Raw genomic sequence first — 18,468 nt, 5'->3', positions numbered from 1 at the left:
AGTGGAATGGCTGGGCCTTATATGTTTAACTTTTTGTGACATTTCTAAAATGTTTTCCAATGTGGCTGTACCACATAATATGTAATAGATTTCCAGTTTTTCCACATTCTTGCAATACTCGGTATAGTTAGTCTTTTTAAACTGTAACCATTCTAGTGAATATGAAGTGATATCTTACTGTGGCTTTAATATACATTTTCTTAATGGCTAATGATGTTGAGCACCTTTTTCATGTACTCATTCACCATTTGTGTATCCTTTTTGGTGACAACCCAAATGATTGGGTCATTTGTCTTATAGAATTGTAAGAGTTCTTAATGTATTCTAAATACAAGTTCTTTGTCAGATATATGTTTTGCATATAGTTTCACCCAATGTGTGGTTTTTTTTTCTTAATAATGTCTCTTGACAAAGAAAAATTTTAAATTTTGATGAAGTCCAACTTATCTTTTTTTTTTTTTTGGATTATCCTTGCCTTCAGTGTTATATCTAAGTTTGCTTAACCCAAAGTGATAAGTATTTTCTCCTATCTTTCCCTGTAGAAATTTTATAATTTTTAGGTTTTGTATTTAGGACTATGATCTACTTTGAGTTAATTTTTATATATGGTGTATATGGATCAAAGTTAAATTTTTGCATCTGCTAAGCCAGTTGTTCCAGCAGCACTTATTTAAAAAGATTATCCTTGGGGCACCTGCGTGGCTCAGGTAAACATCTGACTCTTGATTTAAGCTCAGGTCATGATTTCAGGTTCATGGAATTGAGCCCCACTCTGGCTCCATGCTGGGCATGGAGTCTGCTTGAGAGTCCCTTGCTCCCTCTCCCTCTGCCCCTCTCCCTGCTCATGTGCTCTCTCTAAATAAATAAATAAAATCTGAAAAAAAAAATTACCCAATGTTGGGATGAGCCCTGGGTGTTTTAGGCAACTTATGAATCATTGAACACTACAACAAAAACTTAGGAGGTACTATATGTTGGCTAACTGAATATAATGAAAAATAAAAAAGAAAATGCAAAAAATATATAAATAAATACAAACATGAGGCAATAAAAACTTTATCCTTTCTTGCCTTTGCACGTTTGTTGGAAATCAATCTTCTGTATATGGTGGGTCTACTTCTATAGTCTTCATTCTCTTCCACTGATCTCTTTGTCTATTTTTATGCCAATACCATACTGTCTTGATTATAGTAAGTCTTTAATAGGGAAAGTTCTTCAACTTTGTTCTTTTTTTTTTCAGATTTGCTTGGTTATGTGAGGTCCTTTGTTTTTCATATAAATATTAGAATCAGCTTGCCAACTTATACAAAAAGGGCTGCTGGAATTTTGATTGGAATTGAGTTGAATCTGTTAGTCAATTTGGAAAGAATTGTCATCTTAACAATAATGAGTCTTCTGATCTATGAACGTGATATATCCCTCCATTTACTTAGGTCTTCTTCCATTTTCTTGGCAGCTTTTTGTAATTTTCAGTGTACTGGTCTTACACCTCCTTTTTTATCAGATTTAGTTTACTTTTTTCATGCCATTGTTAATGTTATTTTAATTTCTGATTATTCCTTGCTAGTATATAGGCATACAACTGCTTTTTGTACATTGACCTTTTATTCTGTAACTTGCTAAATTCACTTATTAGCTCTAGTAGCTTTTTGTGTATTCCTTAAGGTTTTCTACATAGATTATAATTTTATTTGCAAATAAAGATAATTTTACTTCTTATCTTCCAATTTATATGCCTTTTATTTCTTGCCTTATTGCACCAAAATGTTCCATATGCTTTGGTCACCATGATTTTTAGAAGAAAATACCTTAAAGAAAGACTTTGTTCCATACTGGATTTCTATGTACTGGGTAATATGCACAGCCTGAGTCCTAGTAACAGGATTAAAGACAGATTAAATACAAGCATTTCTTTCTTCAGAGTACTGCTATTACATTTTGCTTTCCTCCAGCAGTTTGCAGGGCAGGTTTTCTTTGCCACAAGAGAGGCATTTGTAGATCACCTGTTTTCTCAAAAATCTTTAACAGTCACTAAAGATGATATGAAAATTGTTTAACAAGGTTGGGATTTCAGAACAGGTCTACTTCTAGGCCATAGCAAAGTGTGTGGCAATTGTCTCTGGTAAAGTTTTGATCTCCTTAGTACCTCTTTTCCTGGGATGTGCTGATTTTACTCTTCACTCTACTGGCTGCAGTGTCCTATGTGGGTTTTCTCTCTCTAAGCTGCATGAGGGGTCCAGGCTACCCCCCAACCCTGTCCTCACCCAGTTCTCCTCCTCTATTTAAATGTACATATTCTGAATTCTATATTTCATGTTTGTTAATTGGACATTCTTGTCAGATAGCTCACAAATGGAAAGCCATTGGATAAATTAAGGATATATTACCTTTCTGGAAAGAATTACTTTTACAATTTTATTGAGACATAATTCACATACCATACAATTCATCCATTTAATGTAAAGAATTCAGTGGTTTTCTAATATGTTCACAGAAATATGCAACCATTATCACACTGAGTTTAAGAACCTTTCATCACCTCAAAGAGAAACTTCATACCCTTTAGTCATCACTCTCTTACCCTTTATTTCCTCTGTCCCTCTCCTGAAGCCTAAGCAACCACAAATCTGCTTTTTATTTCTATAGAGTTATCTATTAAGGATATTTCAGATAAATGAGATAATATAATATGTGGTCTTTTGTGACTGACTTCTTTCACTTTGCATAATGTTTTCAACATTCATTCATGTTGTAGCATACATTACTGGTTTATTTTTTATGGCCAAATAATAGTATTTCCTTATATGGCTATACCATATTTCATTTATCCATTTGTCAGTTGTTGGGCATTTGGGATGTTTTCAGTTATTTAAGTGTATACTTACGAGTAGAATTTCTGGGTTATATGGTAACTTTATGTTTAACTGTATGAGGAACTGCCAGGTAGTACTTTGTAAAGTAGCTGTATCATCTCAATTTCCTAACAGTGGTGTGTGAGATTCTTATTTCTCTATCTTTGCTAGCACTATGATTTTCCTTTAAAAAAAAAAAAAATCACCACCATCCTAGTATGTGTGAAATAGTATTCCCTTGTTTTGATTTGCATTTCTTTAATGATTAGTAACATTAAACATCTTTTTATTTGCTTTTTGTCATTTGAATATCTTCTTTTGAAAAATATCTTTGAATCCTTCCCTTTTTTCAGTTTTTAAAAAATAATTGAGTTGTAACCATTCTTTATATATTCTAAATACAGGTTTCTTATCAGATAAATTATTTGAAAGTATTTTTTCTTATTCTGTGGTTTGTCTTTTCACTTTCTTGATGGTGTCTTCTATGCACTAAAGTTTTTGATTTTGATAAAGTCCAGTTTATCTATTTGTTCTTTTTCAAAATTATTTTAGTTATTCTAGGTTTATTGTAATTCTATATGAATTTTAGAATTAGCTTGTCAATTTCTATAAAGAAGCCAACCTGTGTTCAGATAGGATTGCTTTAGATCTGTAGATCAGTTTAGTGATACTACCATCTTAATGTTAGTGATTCATGTGTGGATGTGTTAATTTGCATTTTTCTGAAGGTGAATGATAGCGCTTTGTCACATATACATATACTTCCTTTGTAAAGTGTTTGTTCCAGTCTTTTGCATGTTTTGAAAATTAGATTGTTTGCCTTTTTATTAGAGTTGTAGAAATTCTTTAAATATCCTAAATACTGGTTCTGTGGGAGATATATGTATTTTGAATATTTTCTGCCATAGGTATGGCTTGCCTATCCATTTCTTTTTCTAAAAGATTTTGTTTATTTATTTGATGGAGAGAAACACAGCGAGAGAGGGGACACAAGCAGAGGGAGAGGGAGAAGCTGGCTTCCTGCTGAGCAGGGCTCAATCCCAGGACCCTGGGATCATGACTTGAGCTGAAGGCAGATGCTTAATGACTGAGCCACCCAGGCACCCCTGCCTATCTATTTTTTATTAATAGTATCTTTGATGAGTAGTTGTTTTGATAAATTCTAATTTCTTTTTTTTCCTTTTGTAGTTGTTGCTTTCTATGTCCTATGAAATCTTTGCCTGTCCTGAAGTTATACATATTCTTCTGTGTTTTCTTTTAGGAACTTTGTAATATTAGCTTTCATATTTCAAATTATTTTTTGTGTATATTGTAAATAAATTATTGAGATTTATTTTTCTTTCTTTATAGATATACACTCAGTCTTATAATATTTTTAATAATTTCTTTGAATCACTTTTTTCATAACTAGACCTTATAGACATTCATTTTTTGTGACAACAAAAAATTTATTTATTTTGCCAATTGAGACATTCACCTTTGCATTGTCTTCTGGTGGGCACTAAATTTTCATGTGAAATTTTTAAGAAGCGGGGAAGAATTCTGAATCTACAGGTGGTCAGCTCTGCCTCAGTCAACTTTGGCTGGATTCTTCTGAATTCTGTAATATCAGAAGTTCTGAAGAGCAGTTATAAGGATGCAGTTTGCAGTTAGTTCACTAAAAGAGAAAACTAAGTTTGCAACCAAAGTTTCATTTTAACCCTAAAAAATCACTGTTAGAGGAACTTTAAATAGTCATATATTTTCCTCTTTCTTAAAGTGTAGTTTGTTGTTGTTGTTGTTGTTTTTTTTTTTTTTTTTGGCTTAGACTATCTTCTTCTATCAAAAAACTATGAGACAACCAAAATCCATTATGATGATGACACTAATATTCATGTAGCACTAAGGACTTTATAAAACTCTTACAGGTAGATAGGTAAGGCAGTAATGATTTATCTAGTTAAATAAGAGAGATGAGTACATTGAAGCCTTAAATGGCTAGGTAAGTTACCCCTGGTTATGAAGCTAGTACATGGTGTGGCTAGGGCTAGAATTCTGTTAGACTTTCTGACTTTGTGAGTTCAGGGGCTTCACCTTAATATGCTACTGGGTACACCTTCATTTTTCTTGGGACGAAAAATAATGGTCTTGATCTCTATGCATTTGCATCGATCTTTCTCCCTCAGCATTCTGTTCCTCTTCTCTCCTATCTCAGTCTGTCTGTTGTCCACAGTGTCTGGCATTTAGCCAATGAAATGACTGCAGCATAGCAATACACTTAGTTCTATACAAAATGTGCAGACAGCCTGTTTAGCATCCTTTGCAGATTTGATCCTTTGGAATAATTTAGCAGATAGATTGAATTATTTTTTATTTTAATATAGCACTACCTTTCTCTGGAAGATCATTTTAATTTTTTCAGTTCTCTTATCTTTAAAAAAATTTCTTTAGAGTATAATTGACATACAATGTTACATTAGTTTCAGGTGTACAACATAGTGATTAGACAAGTTTCTGCATTATGCTGTGCTCACTGTGTCACTACCATTTGTTACCATACAATGCTATTAAAATACCATTGGCTATGTTCCTTATACTGTTCCTTTTATTCCTGTGACTTACTCATCCCATAATTGGAACCCTGTATATCTCACTAACCTTTACCCATTTTATTCATCCCCTCATCCCCAACCCCTCTGGCAATCACCAGTTTATTCTCTGCTCTGACCTTTTTTTTTTTTAATAGATTTTAACTTTTTTTTTTTTTTTAAGATTTTTATTTATTCAACAGCGATCACAAGTTGGCAGAGAGGCAGGCAGAGAGAGAGGGGGAAGCAGGTTCTCCACTGTGCAGAGAGCCCGATGTGGGCCTCGATCATGACCTGAGCCGAAGGCAGAGGCTTAACCCACTGAGCCACCCAGGCGCCCCAGATTTTAACTTTTAAAGAAGTTTCAGATTTACAGAAAAATTCAGCTGAAAGTACAGACAGTTACCTATACTGTTACTCTTCCACACACACATTTAGTATAGTACATTTGTTACAATTGATGAGCCAATATTGACCCATTCTTCTTTTTTTTTTTTTTTAAGATTTTATTTATTTATTTGAGAGAGAGACAGAGAGACAGAGATAGTGAGAGGGAACACAAGCAGGGAGGAGAGGGAGAACAGGCTCCCCACCAACCAAGGAGCCTGATGGGAGGCTCCATCCCAGGACCCTGGGATCATGACCTGAGCTGAAGGCAGACACTTAACTGACTGAGCCACCCAGGAGCCCCTTGACACATCATTCTTTTTTTTTTTTTTTTTTAAGATTTTTTATTTATTTGAGAGAGAGAGAAAATGAGAGATAGAGAGAGAGAGAGCCCACGCATGAGAGGAGAGAGGTCAGCAGGAATAGCAGACTCCCTGCTGAGAAGGGGCCCTGATGTGAGTATTGATCCCAGGACTCCAGGATCATGACCTGAGCCGAAGGCAGTTGCTTAACCAACTGAGCCACCCAGGTGCCCTTGACACATCATTCTTAACTGAAGCTCATAGTTTATGTGCAGTTTATGCTCATTGTGTTGTACAGTTGATGGGTTTTGAGAAATGTATGATGACATGTATCCACTATTACAGTGTCCTACGGAGTGGTTTCCTTGCCCTAAAAAAAAATCACTGTGCTCCATGTCTTTATCTCTCCCTCCCCACAATCCTGGGAACCACTGATCTTTTCACAATTTTTATAATTTTGCCTTTTTCAGAATATCATATCATTGGAATCATATAGTATATAGCTTTTTCAGATTGGCTTCCTTTACTTAGAAATATGCTTCTAAGAATTCACTGTGTCTTTTCATTGCTTGGAACCTCATTTCTTTTTGTCACTGAATAATATTCCATCATATGGATGTATCACAGTTTATTCTTCCACCTATTGAAGTATTCTCAATATCTGTTCCACTTTTATAAAGCATAAACATGGATTTTTTTTTTCGAAAAATGGGAAAAATACCCTATTTGACGTGAGCCTATTTGTAAGGGAAAGGAGTCGGGAGTCCAAATTCTCTTCATATCTGAAAAGTTTAAACTGGACATGTATCAACAGAAGAGCTTTGACTGAGAATCATTCCCATGCTCCTCCAGAAAGCACAGTATGGACAAATATCTCTGGAATCTGAATAAACAGATTCATGATTGTTGTGAGAACCTCAAAGTGCATTGATTTTCCATAAAATACTTCTCTGTTTTCCAGTATGTCAGGAAGCTGTTTGGGAAGCCTTCAGGACATTTTGGGATCGACTGCCTGGGCATGAGGAATATCATTACTGGATGAATTTGTGTGAGGATGGAATCACAACTATATTTGACATGGGCACAAATTTTAGTCAGTCTGTGGAACATAGAAGTTTAATTATGAAGGTAAGGGTACTAACAAGGGAAGAATAGCTGGGCTATTGTAGGAGTACTTATACACAGTTAAAGCCTGAAGGTAGAAAGAGTAAATGCCAAATCCCTACTTTACTTTTTGTTGTTGATTTAGTCTATTTGAGTGAGCTGCCATAGGGCATAGCCTAGTCTTTATATCCCTAGGCTGTTACAGCAAACATTGTTAACCCAGTAAGAGCCTCAGGCTTATGTTTATAAATGTAAATATTTGGAAATAATATTCAGCAATGGTTTAGGCTAAGAATATAAATCTGTAAGAGTCTAGCATTCTTGACAAAATTTTGCACACTATCAATTCGGAGTACCTATCAATGACCCTAGTTAGGATAGAAGTTGTAGTTCGTTGAGTAAATGTTAAGTATAAATATAATTCTAATTAGTGAATTTGCTTACTTGTTCTCCTTCTTTTAGATTTAGTTTATTCTTAGCAAAGGATAAATAAGCATGCATATAGACAAATTACCTGCCTGCCAACCCTCTCCTTCTCTCTCTTTTTTTTTTTTTTCAAGATTTACTTATTTTAGAGAGAGAGAGCACAAATGGGAGGAGGGGCAGAGGAAGAGGGAGGGAATCCCAAGCAGACTCCTCACTGAGTGTGGAACACCACTTGGGCTCGATCTCACGATCCTGAGATCATGATCTGAGCCAAAATCAAGAGTCAGACACTTAACTGACAGAGCCACCCAGGCGCCTCTCACCTTCCCCTTTTCATATAGCATGCATGTATTCATAAGAAAATGAAGCTGGTTAGATATATGTGGTAAGTTGCTCATTCAGGCTGATATGCCCTATATCTATCCTAGTCCATCAGTTTGAGTCCTACCTGTCCTCAGTTGGGATATAACCTGCCTTATGAGGAATCAACCTCCAGTCTCATAGCTTTAACTCCCATAATTCTTTGAGCTCCCATAATTCTTTAATGTTGTACCACTTGCATTTTATTACTATTAGTTATAAGTGTGATTTCTTCTATTAGACTATGAACTGAAGAGCAAAGATTGTGTCATTATTTGTCATTTTGCATTCCTGTGATAAAATAAATATGCAGTAGATATTTGTTGAAATAAAAGTGTATAAGCAATAATTGCAATGTCTTTTTCCTATTTGTTGCAAATAATTAGAAACTTTTACAAATGTTATCTTAAATACTTGCTTTAAGTATTATATACCTTAGAGAGACTGAAGAAAGAATTATTGACCAGATAACTCTGAGCTTTTATTTCGAGTCTAGTAAAATTGGATTTGAACATCTTAAAGTAATACAATATATCATCTGATTCTTTTTACTTTAAAAATTTTATTTTTAGTAGAGACATTCTTTCAACATTTGGCCCTACATTGGGATGATCTCATTAACTAGAAGCAAATTGGGAACAGAAATATGGTCTGATAAATATGGGTGGACCCAAGACAAATTTTGCAGGGTTATAAACATTTCAAAGTTGTGCAGGTTTTTTGTGGGTTTTAAAATACATTCAACTTTTAATCATGGTACCTCACATTTTAAGCCAAGGTGTTACATTTTTTTCTTCTGTCACATTAAAAATTTTTAAAATTTATTTAATTTTTTAAAAAAGATTTTATTTACTTATTTGGGAGTGAGCAAAAGCAAGAGAGAGAGAGAGAGAGCACAAGCCAGGGTAGGGGGCAGAGGAAGAGGGTGGAGCAGTCTCCTTGCTGAGCAGGGACTCCAATGCAGGCCTCCATCTCAGGACCCCAGGGATCATGACCTGAACTAAAGGCAGACACTTAACTGACTGAGCCACCCAGGCTCCTCAATTCTGTCACATTTTAAAAAAATATTTTTATTTACTTATTTACTTGAGAGAAAGAGTCTTCTGTCACATTTTGAAATGTTCAATATTAATAATTATGAGAATAGCTACCAGTTGCTTAGTATATACCATGTACCAGGCCACATATTAAGCCCATTAAAACATTATATTTAATAAACAACAACCCTACAAGGAGGTACTAATATCCTCAATTTATAGATAAGCACATTAAGCATCAGAGTTATTCCTTATTCTAGATTACAAAACCAGATGGTCTGGAGCTTAAATTCAGACCTGCTTCTCTTTTTTAAAAAAGTTTATATTTTTTCTGTTTACCATTGTGCCTCCCTTCTCAGTCATTACCAGTTTTGCAAACTGCTAAATTTGGTCATATGGAATATTGGCAAATTTGCTAATATGGAATAGCTGTTCAGTAAAAAAATACACACACACACACACACACACACACACACACATTTACACTTATATCAGTGTTACCATCTCAATTGTGCCCAGACTATAGGACCAGCTGATAGAGCAGCAAATACATAGGATATAAAGTAGTATTACTGTACATGAGCTTCTTGTGATGTTACATTGGAAGGTATTTTTCACAAGTGGAACTTTTCAGAAGGGAAGATTAAAATGCATTGGAAGTATACTTTCAATGACTATGTAATAAAACATGCAAACAAAGTGGGTGATATGTCATCTGGATTGAGTCTTAAATAACAAGTTAGCTGAATGAGGAGGAGTTTGGGAGGAACAGTTCAGGGAGAGGGGACAGCATAAGCCATATGTTGTAGGGAATGACTAGGGCCACTATACCAGAAGGGTAGATTAGAAGTGACAGGAGATCAGACTGGAAGAGTAGAAAACTCTGTGGATGATAGGAAATCACTGAGGAATTGTTAAGTTGGTGAGTCAAGGCTGATTGGACAGTTTTGAATTTTAAAAAGATCATTATGGTTTCTATACACCATAGGATGAATTAGAGGGATCAGGGGGACTAGTTACTACCCTTACTACCCCATGCCTGAGGAATTGAGGGTCCTAGCTAGACATGAGATACAGGAAGCATGAGGGATACAAATAGGGAAAAAGATTAGCAGGACTCTGATATGTGGATGGGAGTAGGAGAGGTTAAGGGAATGGCCTGGAAACCTCCCTGTTTCTAGTTTGGATGACTAAGAACAAGAACTTGGGGAGAGAAGCAGTTTTGTAGATGAGGCAGGAGATTGAGTTCACTTTTGAATATGTTGTTTTGAACCACCTGTGAAATGTGAATTGGCTGGCATTTAGGTATGAAGCCAAAGAGAGTGGTCTGGGTTATAAACACAGCTTGTAGGAGTCACCAGGCCCGAGGTGGTAATTGAAAGCATTTAGAGTGGCTGAGATTATTCTAGGAGACTTTGTAGTGTAAGGAGAGCAATGAGTTATTTATAAATATCATGAGAGTTATTTAGAATAATAGTCTTTCCATTTTATAGATGAGAAATTGAAAGATTTGGGGTTTTGCCTCCATTACGAAGCAAGAGAAAATGGGACTTGAAACTAGGTCTTCTAAGTTAGTGTTCTTTTTATTATGTTGGTTTCAGAATAAAACCATTGATTTAGAGGAAACTTAGGGACAATTTGCTTTGGAATGCCCCAGAAGAATAATCCAATTATTGGTACAATATATCTTTTTGTCTGAATTCTGGAGAAACAGATTTAGCATTTATTTTATCCACATATTTATATTATTCTGGTTTAAGAGTTTCTATAAATGTTTTAGATCACAAAAAAACTTTGATTCTAAGTCCATGGAAGGTTAAAGTAGAATTTTACCAATCTCCAATTTGTAGATCTTTTTGGAATGATTAACAAGTGAAGTCTGTTAATCTGTGCCCATTAAGAAAAAGCACAAGAACTTTTGGAAACATAAACAGAGAGTCTAGTGCCAGGACATTCCCATAGTCCCAAAACAAACTTGGCATTTTTAGTACCTTGCTTTAACTATTTGTCTAACCATAGAAAATAACAGCATAGATTTATAGACTAACAACGTAATGTTAGGGTATTAGTGTTTTCTATGCAATAAATTCTGTTTACTGCTTAATAACTGTCATGAACTCACAGGGTCATTTTTATTTTTGTTTTCCTTAGAAACTGACATATACCAAGGAAACTATAAGCAGGTGAGTGTCTTTTTTCCCCCTAATTTCATGTTTGGCAACAGAAACATGTCATGCCTACTCCAAGATTCACACCAAATTTAATGGCCTCTTTCTATTTTCGTGTCAGTTCCTGCAATGACCAGGACTGTGGGTTAGCCCCAAATGCTTTTCTGCATGTTGAGGCCACTTTCCTTTCAAGACTACCATCACAGCCACTGTGCCTGTTTACTTTCTGACCTTGCCAGGAGGTAGACTTGTTCCTTTCTCTTGGGTGAGAAAATAGATTTCTGGAAGTGGAATATGGAATGATCTACTTTTGTTGAGGCTTGTGGTCTAAGAGTAAAAATGTTATGAAATGGTACAGCTTTGTGGCAGATAGTTTATTAAATGGTGGTTGGTGGTATGGATCACTTTACAAAGAAATGATGATTATGAGCTCGAAATATAGGAATAACACAACCTTGATGAATCCTCCAATATTAGGATTCTTGGCCTATTAGCCTTTAGTCTTAGGATTAAGGTCATTTCTGCCTCCTGAGCAATAGTGGTACAAAACAGCTCATGGAAGATGAGAGATTTTGAGTGTATAAGGATTAATGATTTCAATTCTATCCATACTCAAAGTATCTAGATTGTGCCAGTATGTAGGTAATTCTATAGAAAACATTATTATGGCATAAAATCCAGGTCAGAGTCCAGAATTTTCCTTCAAATTAGGAAGACATACTGAAAAGCCAGTTAGGTGAGTCAGCGTCTAGAGATCCAAACTGGGCAGCAGAGTCCAGGTAAAAGCATAGTTGGGGTTTACAGGTGGGTGCTAGTGGGATATACATAGGTTTCAAATCAAATTTGAGTAAACAGGAGGGAAGGGGATTCTGTGTGATCTCACTTGTTCATAGAGCTAATGTTAGCACTGAGTCTCCGGTGGGGCCTGGGATTGAGCACCCACTTAGATGTTGGGCCATGTGGTTTCTTTCTTTTTTTTAAAATTTAATTTTATTTTTTCAATATTCCAAGATTCATTGTTTATGCACCACACCCAGTGCTCTATGCAATATGTGCCCTCCTTAATACTCATCACCAGGCTCACCTAACCCCCATCCCCCTCCCCTCCAAAATCCTCAGTTTGTTTCTCAGAGTCCACAGTCTCTCATGGTTCATCTCCCCCTCTGATTTCCCCCAATTCACTTTTCCTTTCCTTCTCCTAATGTCCTCCATGTTATTCCTTATGCTCCACAAGAGAGTGAAACCATATGATAATTGACTCTCTCTGCTTGACTTATTTCACTCAGCATAATCTCCTCCAGTCCTGTCCATGCTAATACAAAAGTTGGGTATTCATCCTTTTTGATGGAGGCATAATATTCCCTTGTATATATGGGCCATATCTTCTTTATCCATTCTTCTGTTGAAGGGCATCTTGGCTTTTTCCACAGTTTGGCAGTTGTGGCCATTGCTGCTATGAATATTGGGGTACTAAGGGCCATGCGGTTTCTTGGGTGTTGACTCTTCACCCCTGAAAAACAGAGCTTGGTAGTTCCTTGTGATTGCCATTCAACACACAGGCAGTGAACTAAATACTCTGAAGAGTCCCACCAGTCCTAGTAATCATCATGGTAGTACCTAATGAAAATGGTAGCACATTTTCCACCTCTTATATGGTTAAGAAGCTTGTACTCATGGCATTAAACCTGGAAGAAGCTCTGAAGTTTACTTGGGAGGTGGATGTTAGCAAGTGTAGAGCCTGTGGGTTATTATAAAGTGGTGGAAGGTCCTCCTTCTTAAGTAGGTTATCTTAAGTAGGACGGTCATAACACCGTATGGGGTTGGGTTGGCTTATCACACACTTACCACACACCCATTTGGGTAGCTGGAAAAGGCTTAAGGTGTAGTGTGTGTAGTTTTGTGTCTTTCTGTGGGTCTCACTTCAACTGGGTGCATTTTCCCGTAGCTACCTAGTATTTCTCACAGTGAGATTATGTATAAGAAAAGGAGAAATTTTGCACTATCGTCAGTTGTCTCCTACTGTGTTAATCACATTCGAACAAATTCACAAATAAGCATCATAGCAGGATGGACTGGATTATATACTTATATTGGTAAGGCACTGTCTGTACTAGGTATAATAAGGGACTCAAAATATTTTTACTATTCTTAGAAAATTATGTATAAAAATAACATATGAAAATATAAGTGAATTTTGAGAATTTTAAACTCTAAAGCATCTTTCCCATGTAACTAAAGCAGACCAGGTTGGGGTGGGGTGAGAACTGCCAACCGCGGTAGTTGCTGAAAAGGGTGACTTGGGGTTAGGTAACAGTGGGAGCAAAACCCTGGGAGTCCCCTAAGAATTCACTAAGCCCATCTTTCTCCCGCTTGAGTACTACAGTAAACCTTTAATTTGCCCATCATTTTTCTATATTCAAATTTATTTTTATGATTTTTTTGAGATTACTGTTGTATTCTCTGTTTGAGATTCTCATGTTGGGTTTTACTGCTGCTCTAGCAAATTACCACAGACTTAGTAGTAAACAACACAAATTTCCCCTACAGTTATGTCATTCAGAAATCTGACATGGGTCCTAAGATGTTGCCAGGTTTGCATTCCTTTCTGGAAGATGTAGGGGAGAATCTGTTTTCTTGCCTTTCCAGCTTGTAGAAACTACCCACATTACTTGGGTCATGACTCCCTTCCATCTCCAAAGCTAGTAATGGCTGGTCAAGTCTTTCTCACATTTCATACTCTGACACTCTTCTGCGCCTTTCTTCCACATTTAAGGATCCTTATGATTATGCTGGATCCACCTAGATAAACCTGGTTACATTCCCTATTTTAAGGCCAACTGATTAGCAACCTTAATTCCCCTTTGTACGTAACTTAACATATTCACAGGTTCTGGCGAGTAGGATGTGGCTGTCTTTGAGGGGCTACTATTGTACTTATCATACTTTTTGATTTAAATTGCTGCTTCTTTATGAACTCTGACCCACCTGCTGACATATGACTTGGACCAAATACTCTGTTTTCTATCACTTTAAGCTTCCCATATAATCATTTGCCCTGTGTCTTAAAAAAATTTTTTTTTCCAGCTCACTTAGGACCTTACATCCCACTTTACCTCTTACACATCTACCAGTGTTTCTGTTTTTCTTAAGTCTTCAGCTTCTCCCACTACTAACTCCTTATTAGCATTTGAGCACACTCAAGTCTTTCCCATGTTACCTATTTACAAAAGGCCCTTCTCCAGCATTTGCAGTATGTTATAGCTGGGTATCTTGAAAGCATCTCCACTCAGCTCCAGTCCATGCTTAACCCCATGCTTTCTGGACTTACTGTGAAGTCTCAAAAACCAGTACAAACCACCACCTGGGATATGTGCTCACTGAATAGTTGTTAAATAATAACTGAGTTTCTGCTCAATTACTCAAGTTTATTATCAGGTCTCTGGTGATATTCTTGGTGTAAAGACTGTTCTTTGGCATTTTTTTTTGTTTGTTTGTTTTGGTACCTCAATTAACTTACATTTGTCGTTGAGGATGTCTGTCACAAAGCCAAATAATATATGTTTTTTAAGCAGATGTGTTATTCTGTTTGGGACATGTGTCCCTGTTCCATTACTCTCTGTTTTCTCTTATATTTGTTTAGCCTCTCATATTTTTATAATGCTTCTGCATATATAATATTTTATTTAGCTTCCATCATACCTTTGGGAAATTGGTAGTGTAGGGAAGTATTCTTGTTTTCGAGATTAAGTTCTTGTGGCCCAGAGGAACTGAGATATTTTTCTAAGGCATAACAAAGTTAATGATACTTCTGGGACCAGTACCCAGGATTCCTGGCCCTGTGCCTTGAGTTCTTTTGTTGTCCTGTGCTGATCACAGTTAACAGATTCAAGAGTAAAGCAAAGTATAGAAAATTGTCAAGGGAAGTAGTAATCTAGATTGGAAATTATGCTTGGCTTGTTTTTAAACTTATGCTCGGTGTGTCTCTGATATCTTTTGGTGCCATCTCACCTGAATTCTGATAGGATTAGGTAGTAGACGTGAGGAATAAATTAATGTGCTGGACCAGCTGAGGAAAAGTAGAAGGTTGTTCGCTGCTGGTATTAAGCTAAAGGTCTTAGCTGAACAATTTCACATTTGTGGTTTGGCCTAGAAATGGAGTAGTATTTCTGTCTCCAAACTCAATGCAACTTTGTGTCCTTGTTCTGTTGTGACATTTTAGGGGATCCCTGCAGGAGGCATACCTAATGAGAACATGTTGAAAGGATTCTTGTTAAGTGGGTTTTGTTTTTTTTTTTCCACTGTTTTTTTGAAAGGAGAGTGGGAAAATGAGGGATTAAGCATTGGACTGTTAGACAAGAGATTTGAATTACTGAGCATTGCCTACTTACCATCGTTAAAATGTTATTCTGAATTTAGTAAGTGAAATCTAGTTCTACTGAAGTAAACAAACTTCTCTGTTGTAAATACTTCCTTAGAGAATTATCTGAAATTTAACTTATTTTCTTATTTTTAGTTGCAGTAATTCTCTTCTTAAATTAAAAAATTTTATTTTTAATTGAAGCATAGTTGATATATAATATTATATTAGTTTTAGGTGTATAACATAGTTATTCAACAATTTTATACATTACAAAATTCTTACCACCATAAGTGTGTTACCATCTGTCACCATACAAAGTTATTGTTATATTATTGACTATATTTCCTGTTATTCTTCTTCATCCCTGTGACTTATTTAACAAATGTGATCTTGATGTGGGGGATAATTTGACTGAAACCTGTTGAGGTCTTGTTACTTTGCCATGTCATCCCAACTTCCTGTTCTAGTTACTGTGTTATGCTTTGGCCCCTCTGTCTTACTTTGACCTTTTTGCTCTTCATGCCTGGTTGCTCTCCAGAGCTCTTCAACTTTTACTGGGTTTCCCTTCCTTTTTCTGGGACTTTATATACTTTGACTTTTAGGTTGTTAAGTTTATGTAGGCCATTACTATTACAACCAAGTGAAACCATGTTGGTTGCCCTTCTAGTCAATATGGCTCACGTAAAGGCCATGTTGTGAGAAATTAAGATGAGTGAGAGAGAGGTTTCTGGAATCCGATGGGCCTGTTTTACATCATAGCTCCTCCATTGTCTAGCCGTGTGACTCTGAACAAGTTCTTAACCTCTTCTAGTATTAGTTTCCTCTTATGTATAAATGAGGATAATAGTATTTCCCCTTTAAGATTGTTGCTGGAATTAAATGAGTTAACCAAGAAGAAACACTTAAGACAGTGCTTGACACATGATAAATTTAGTGGTACTCATTCTTGCTGTTGTTATTATTGAAAAGGTAATTAGATATGGTTAGGAATTTTAGGCCTTGGGCCATATCAAATCATTGTGTCATCCAGGAAAAATTGCTTTATTCATTTGGACTTTTTTCCTCTATTAAATGAAGGTATTGGCAAGGCATTCTGCCTTGTGGACAACTGATAGACTCTTTTCAGATCTAATTATGTTAATATCTGTCTCAAATGCATTTGAATCTTATTTATTTTAGCTCTACTCCCTGCAACCTGAGAAGTCTCTTGATGCTTTCTCATCATTTAGGCCCTTTCTCCATTCATCCCTCATCATAATGACTTATCCAGATATCGTATTCCTTAGGTTTTTTTAGATGACAGCTCACTGAGAAGCAATTTCTTGCAAATGCTTCTAAATAACCAAAAGTGATAGTTTTGGTGTAAGAGTTTAATATGTTATTCTTTCTAGATAATATTTTTAAAAAGAAGAAAAATCTTTATGAGATTTTTTAAAACTCGGTTTCTCAAATTTTCTTTCTTTTCTTTTTTTTTAAGATTTTTTATTTTTTTAAGTAATCTCTATACCCACTGTGGGGTTGGAATTCACAGCCCTAAGATCAAGAGTTGCATGTTCTACCAACCGAGCCAGCCAAGTGCCCCAGTTTCTCAATTTTTTTTACCAAAGCCTGGGAGTTTGGGGAACATGGTCCTAGTTGACTTCCCCAGTCCAGTTCTAGTGATAAAATATCTTTGAATTATCATATTTAATATCTTAAAAAAATTTTTTTTTATTCATTTATTTGACAGAGAGACCACAAGGAGGCAGAGAGGCAGGCAGAGAGAGAGGGAGAAGCAGGCTCCCTGCCGAGCAGAGAGCCCGATGCGGGGCTCGATCCCAGAACCCTGAGACCATGACCTGAGCTGAAGGCAGAGGCTTAACCCACTGAGCCACCCAGGCGCCCCCATATTTAATATCTTAATTTTAATTTTAACTTTATATTAAATTCCACAATTTAATTTGTTTTAATATGAAAATGTTTTGAATTACACATCAGTTCTTACTTATTCCTCACCTGCCTATGCTTCAAGTAAAATTGATGCTTCAACATGTATGCTGTGTTTATCTGGTGGCTTTGAGTAATCTCCTGTCCCACCACCATGACATAATTTAGAGAGCAACAGGGCAATTTAAAGGAGTTGTCTGAAGATAGGACTCATTGGCACATTGGCAAGTCTGTTGTGGAGACATTTTTTTTTTAAAGATTTTTATTTATTCATTTGAGAGAGACACAGAGAGAAAGAGAGAGAGAGAGATAATGAATGGAGAGCAGGGGAGGGAAATGCAGGGCTGGATCCCAGGACCCTGAGATTATGACCTGAGCTGAAGGCAGACACTTAACTGACTAAGCCACCCATGCACCCCTATGATGGAGATATTTTTGCCTATAATCGAATCACCTGAGGAAGCTCACTAGTATAAAGCTGAAGATAGTTTTCAACTTTTAATAGTAATGTAATCACTATCCAACAGATGGAATCACCATGTAACTCCTTTGTAAAAGGTTAACAGAACATCTCTTTTCCCTTAGAACATATCACAAATTTTCAAGTTCTGTAACTTCTTTTTTTTTTTTTTTAAAGATTTTATTTATTTATTTGACAGACAGAGATCACAAGTAGACGGAGAGTCAGGCAGAGAGAGAGAGGGAAGCAAGCAGGCTTCTTGCTGAGCAGAGAGCCCGATGCGAGACTCGATCCCAGGACCCTGAGATCATGACCTGAGCTGAAGGCAGCGGCTTAACCCACTGAGCCACCCAGGCGCCCCAAGTTCTGTAACTTCTTAAGGGGCATCTAGCTGGCTTAGTCAGAGAGCATGCGACTCTTCATTTTGGGGTCATGAGTTTGAGCCCCACATTTGGTGTAGAGATTGCTTAAATAAATAAAACTTTAAAACAAATAAATAAAACTTCCTAAAATTACTGC

General features: G+C 36.3%; 1 protein-coding gene across 1 annotated transcript in view; it reads left to right on the top strand.

The window, feature by feature from the left end:
* IMPG2 (interphotoreceptor matrix proteoglycan 2) overlaps positions 1–18,468 on the top strand; it is an 80,052-nt gene that overhangs the window by 3,180 nt on the left and 58,404 nt on the right. The window contains exons 2-3 of the mRNA XM_032852063.1: positions 7,070–7,236; positions 11,187–11,218. Coding sequence (XP_032707954.1) covers positions 7,070–7,236; positions 11,187–11,218 — 199 coding nt within the window. The remainder of the gene's footprint in view (positions 1–7,069; positions 7,237–11,186; positions 11,219–18,468) is intronic.

The sequence above is a fragment of the Lontra canadensis genome, unplaced genomic scaffold (genome assembly GCF_010015895.1).
Source record: "Lontra canadensis isolate GAN:19392208 unplaced genomic scaffold, GSC_riverotter_1.0 scaffold6, whole genome shotgun sequence".
NCBI classification, from domain to species: Eukaryota; Metazoa; Chordata; class Mammalia; order Carnivora; family Mustelidae; genus Lontra; species Lontra canadensis.
The sequence above is the reverse complement of the archived record's forward strand: the minus strand, read 5'-3'. Positions and strand labels throughout refer to the sequence as shown.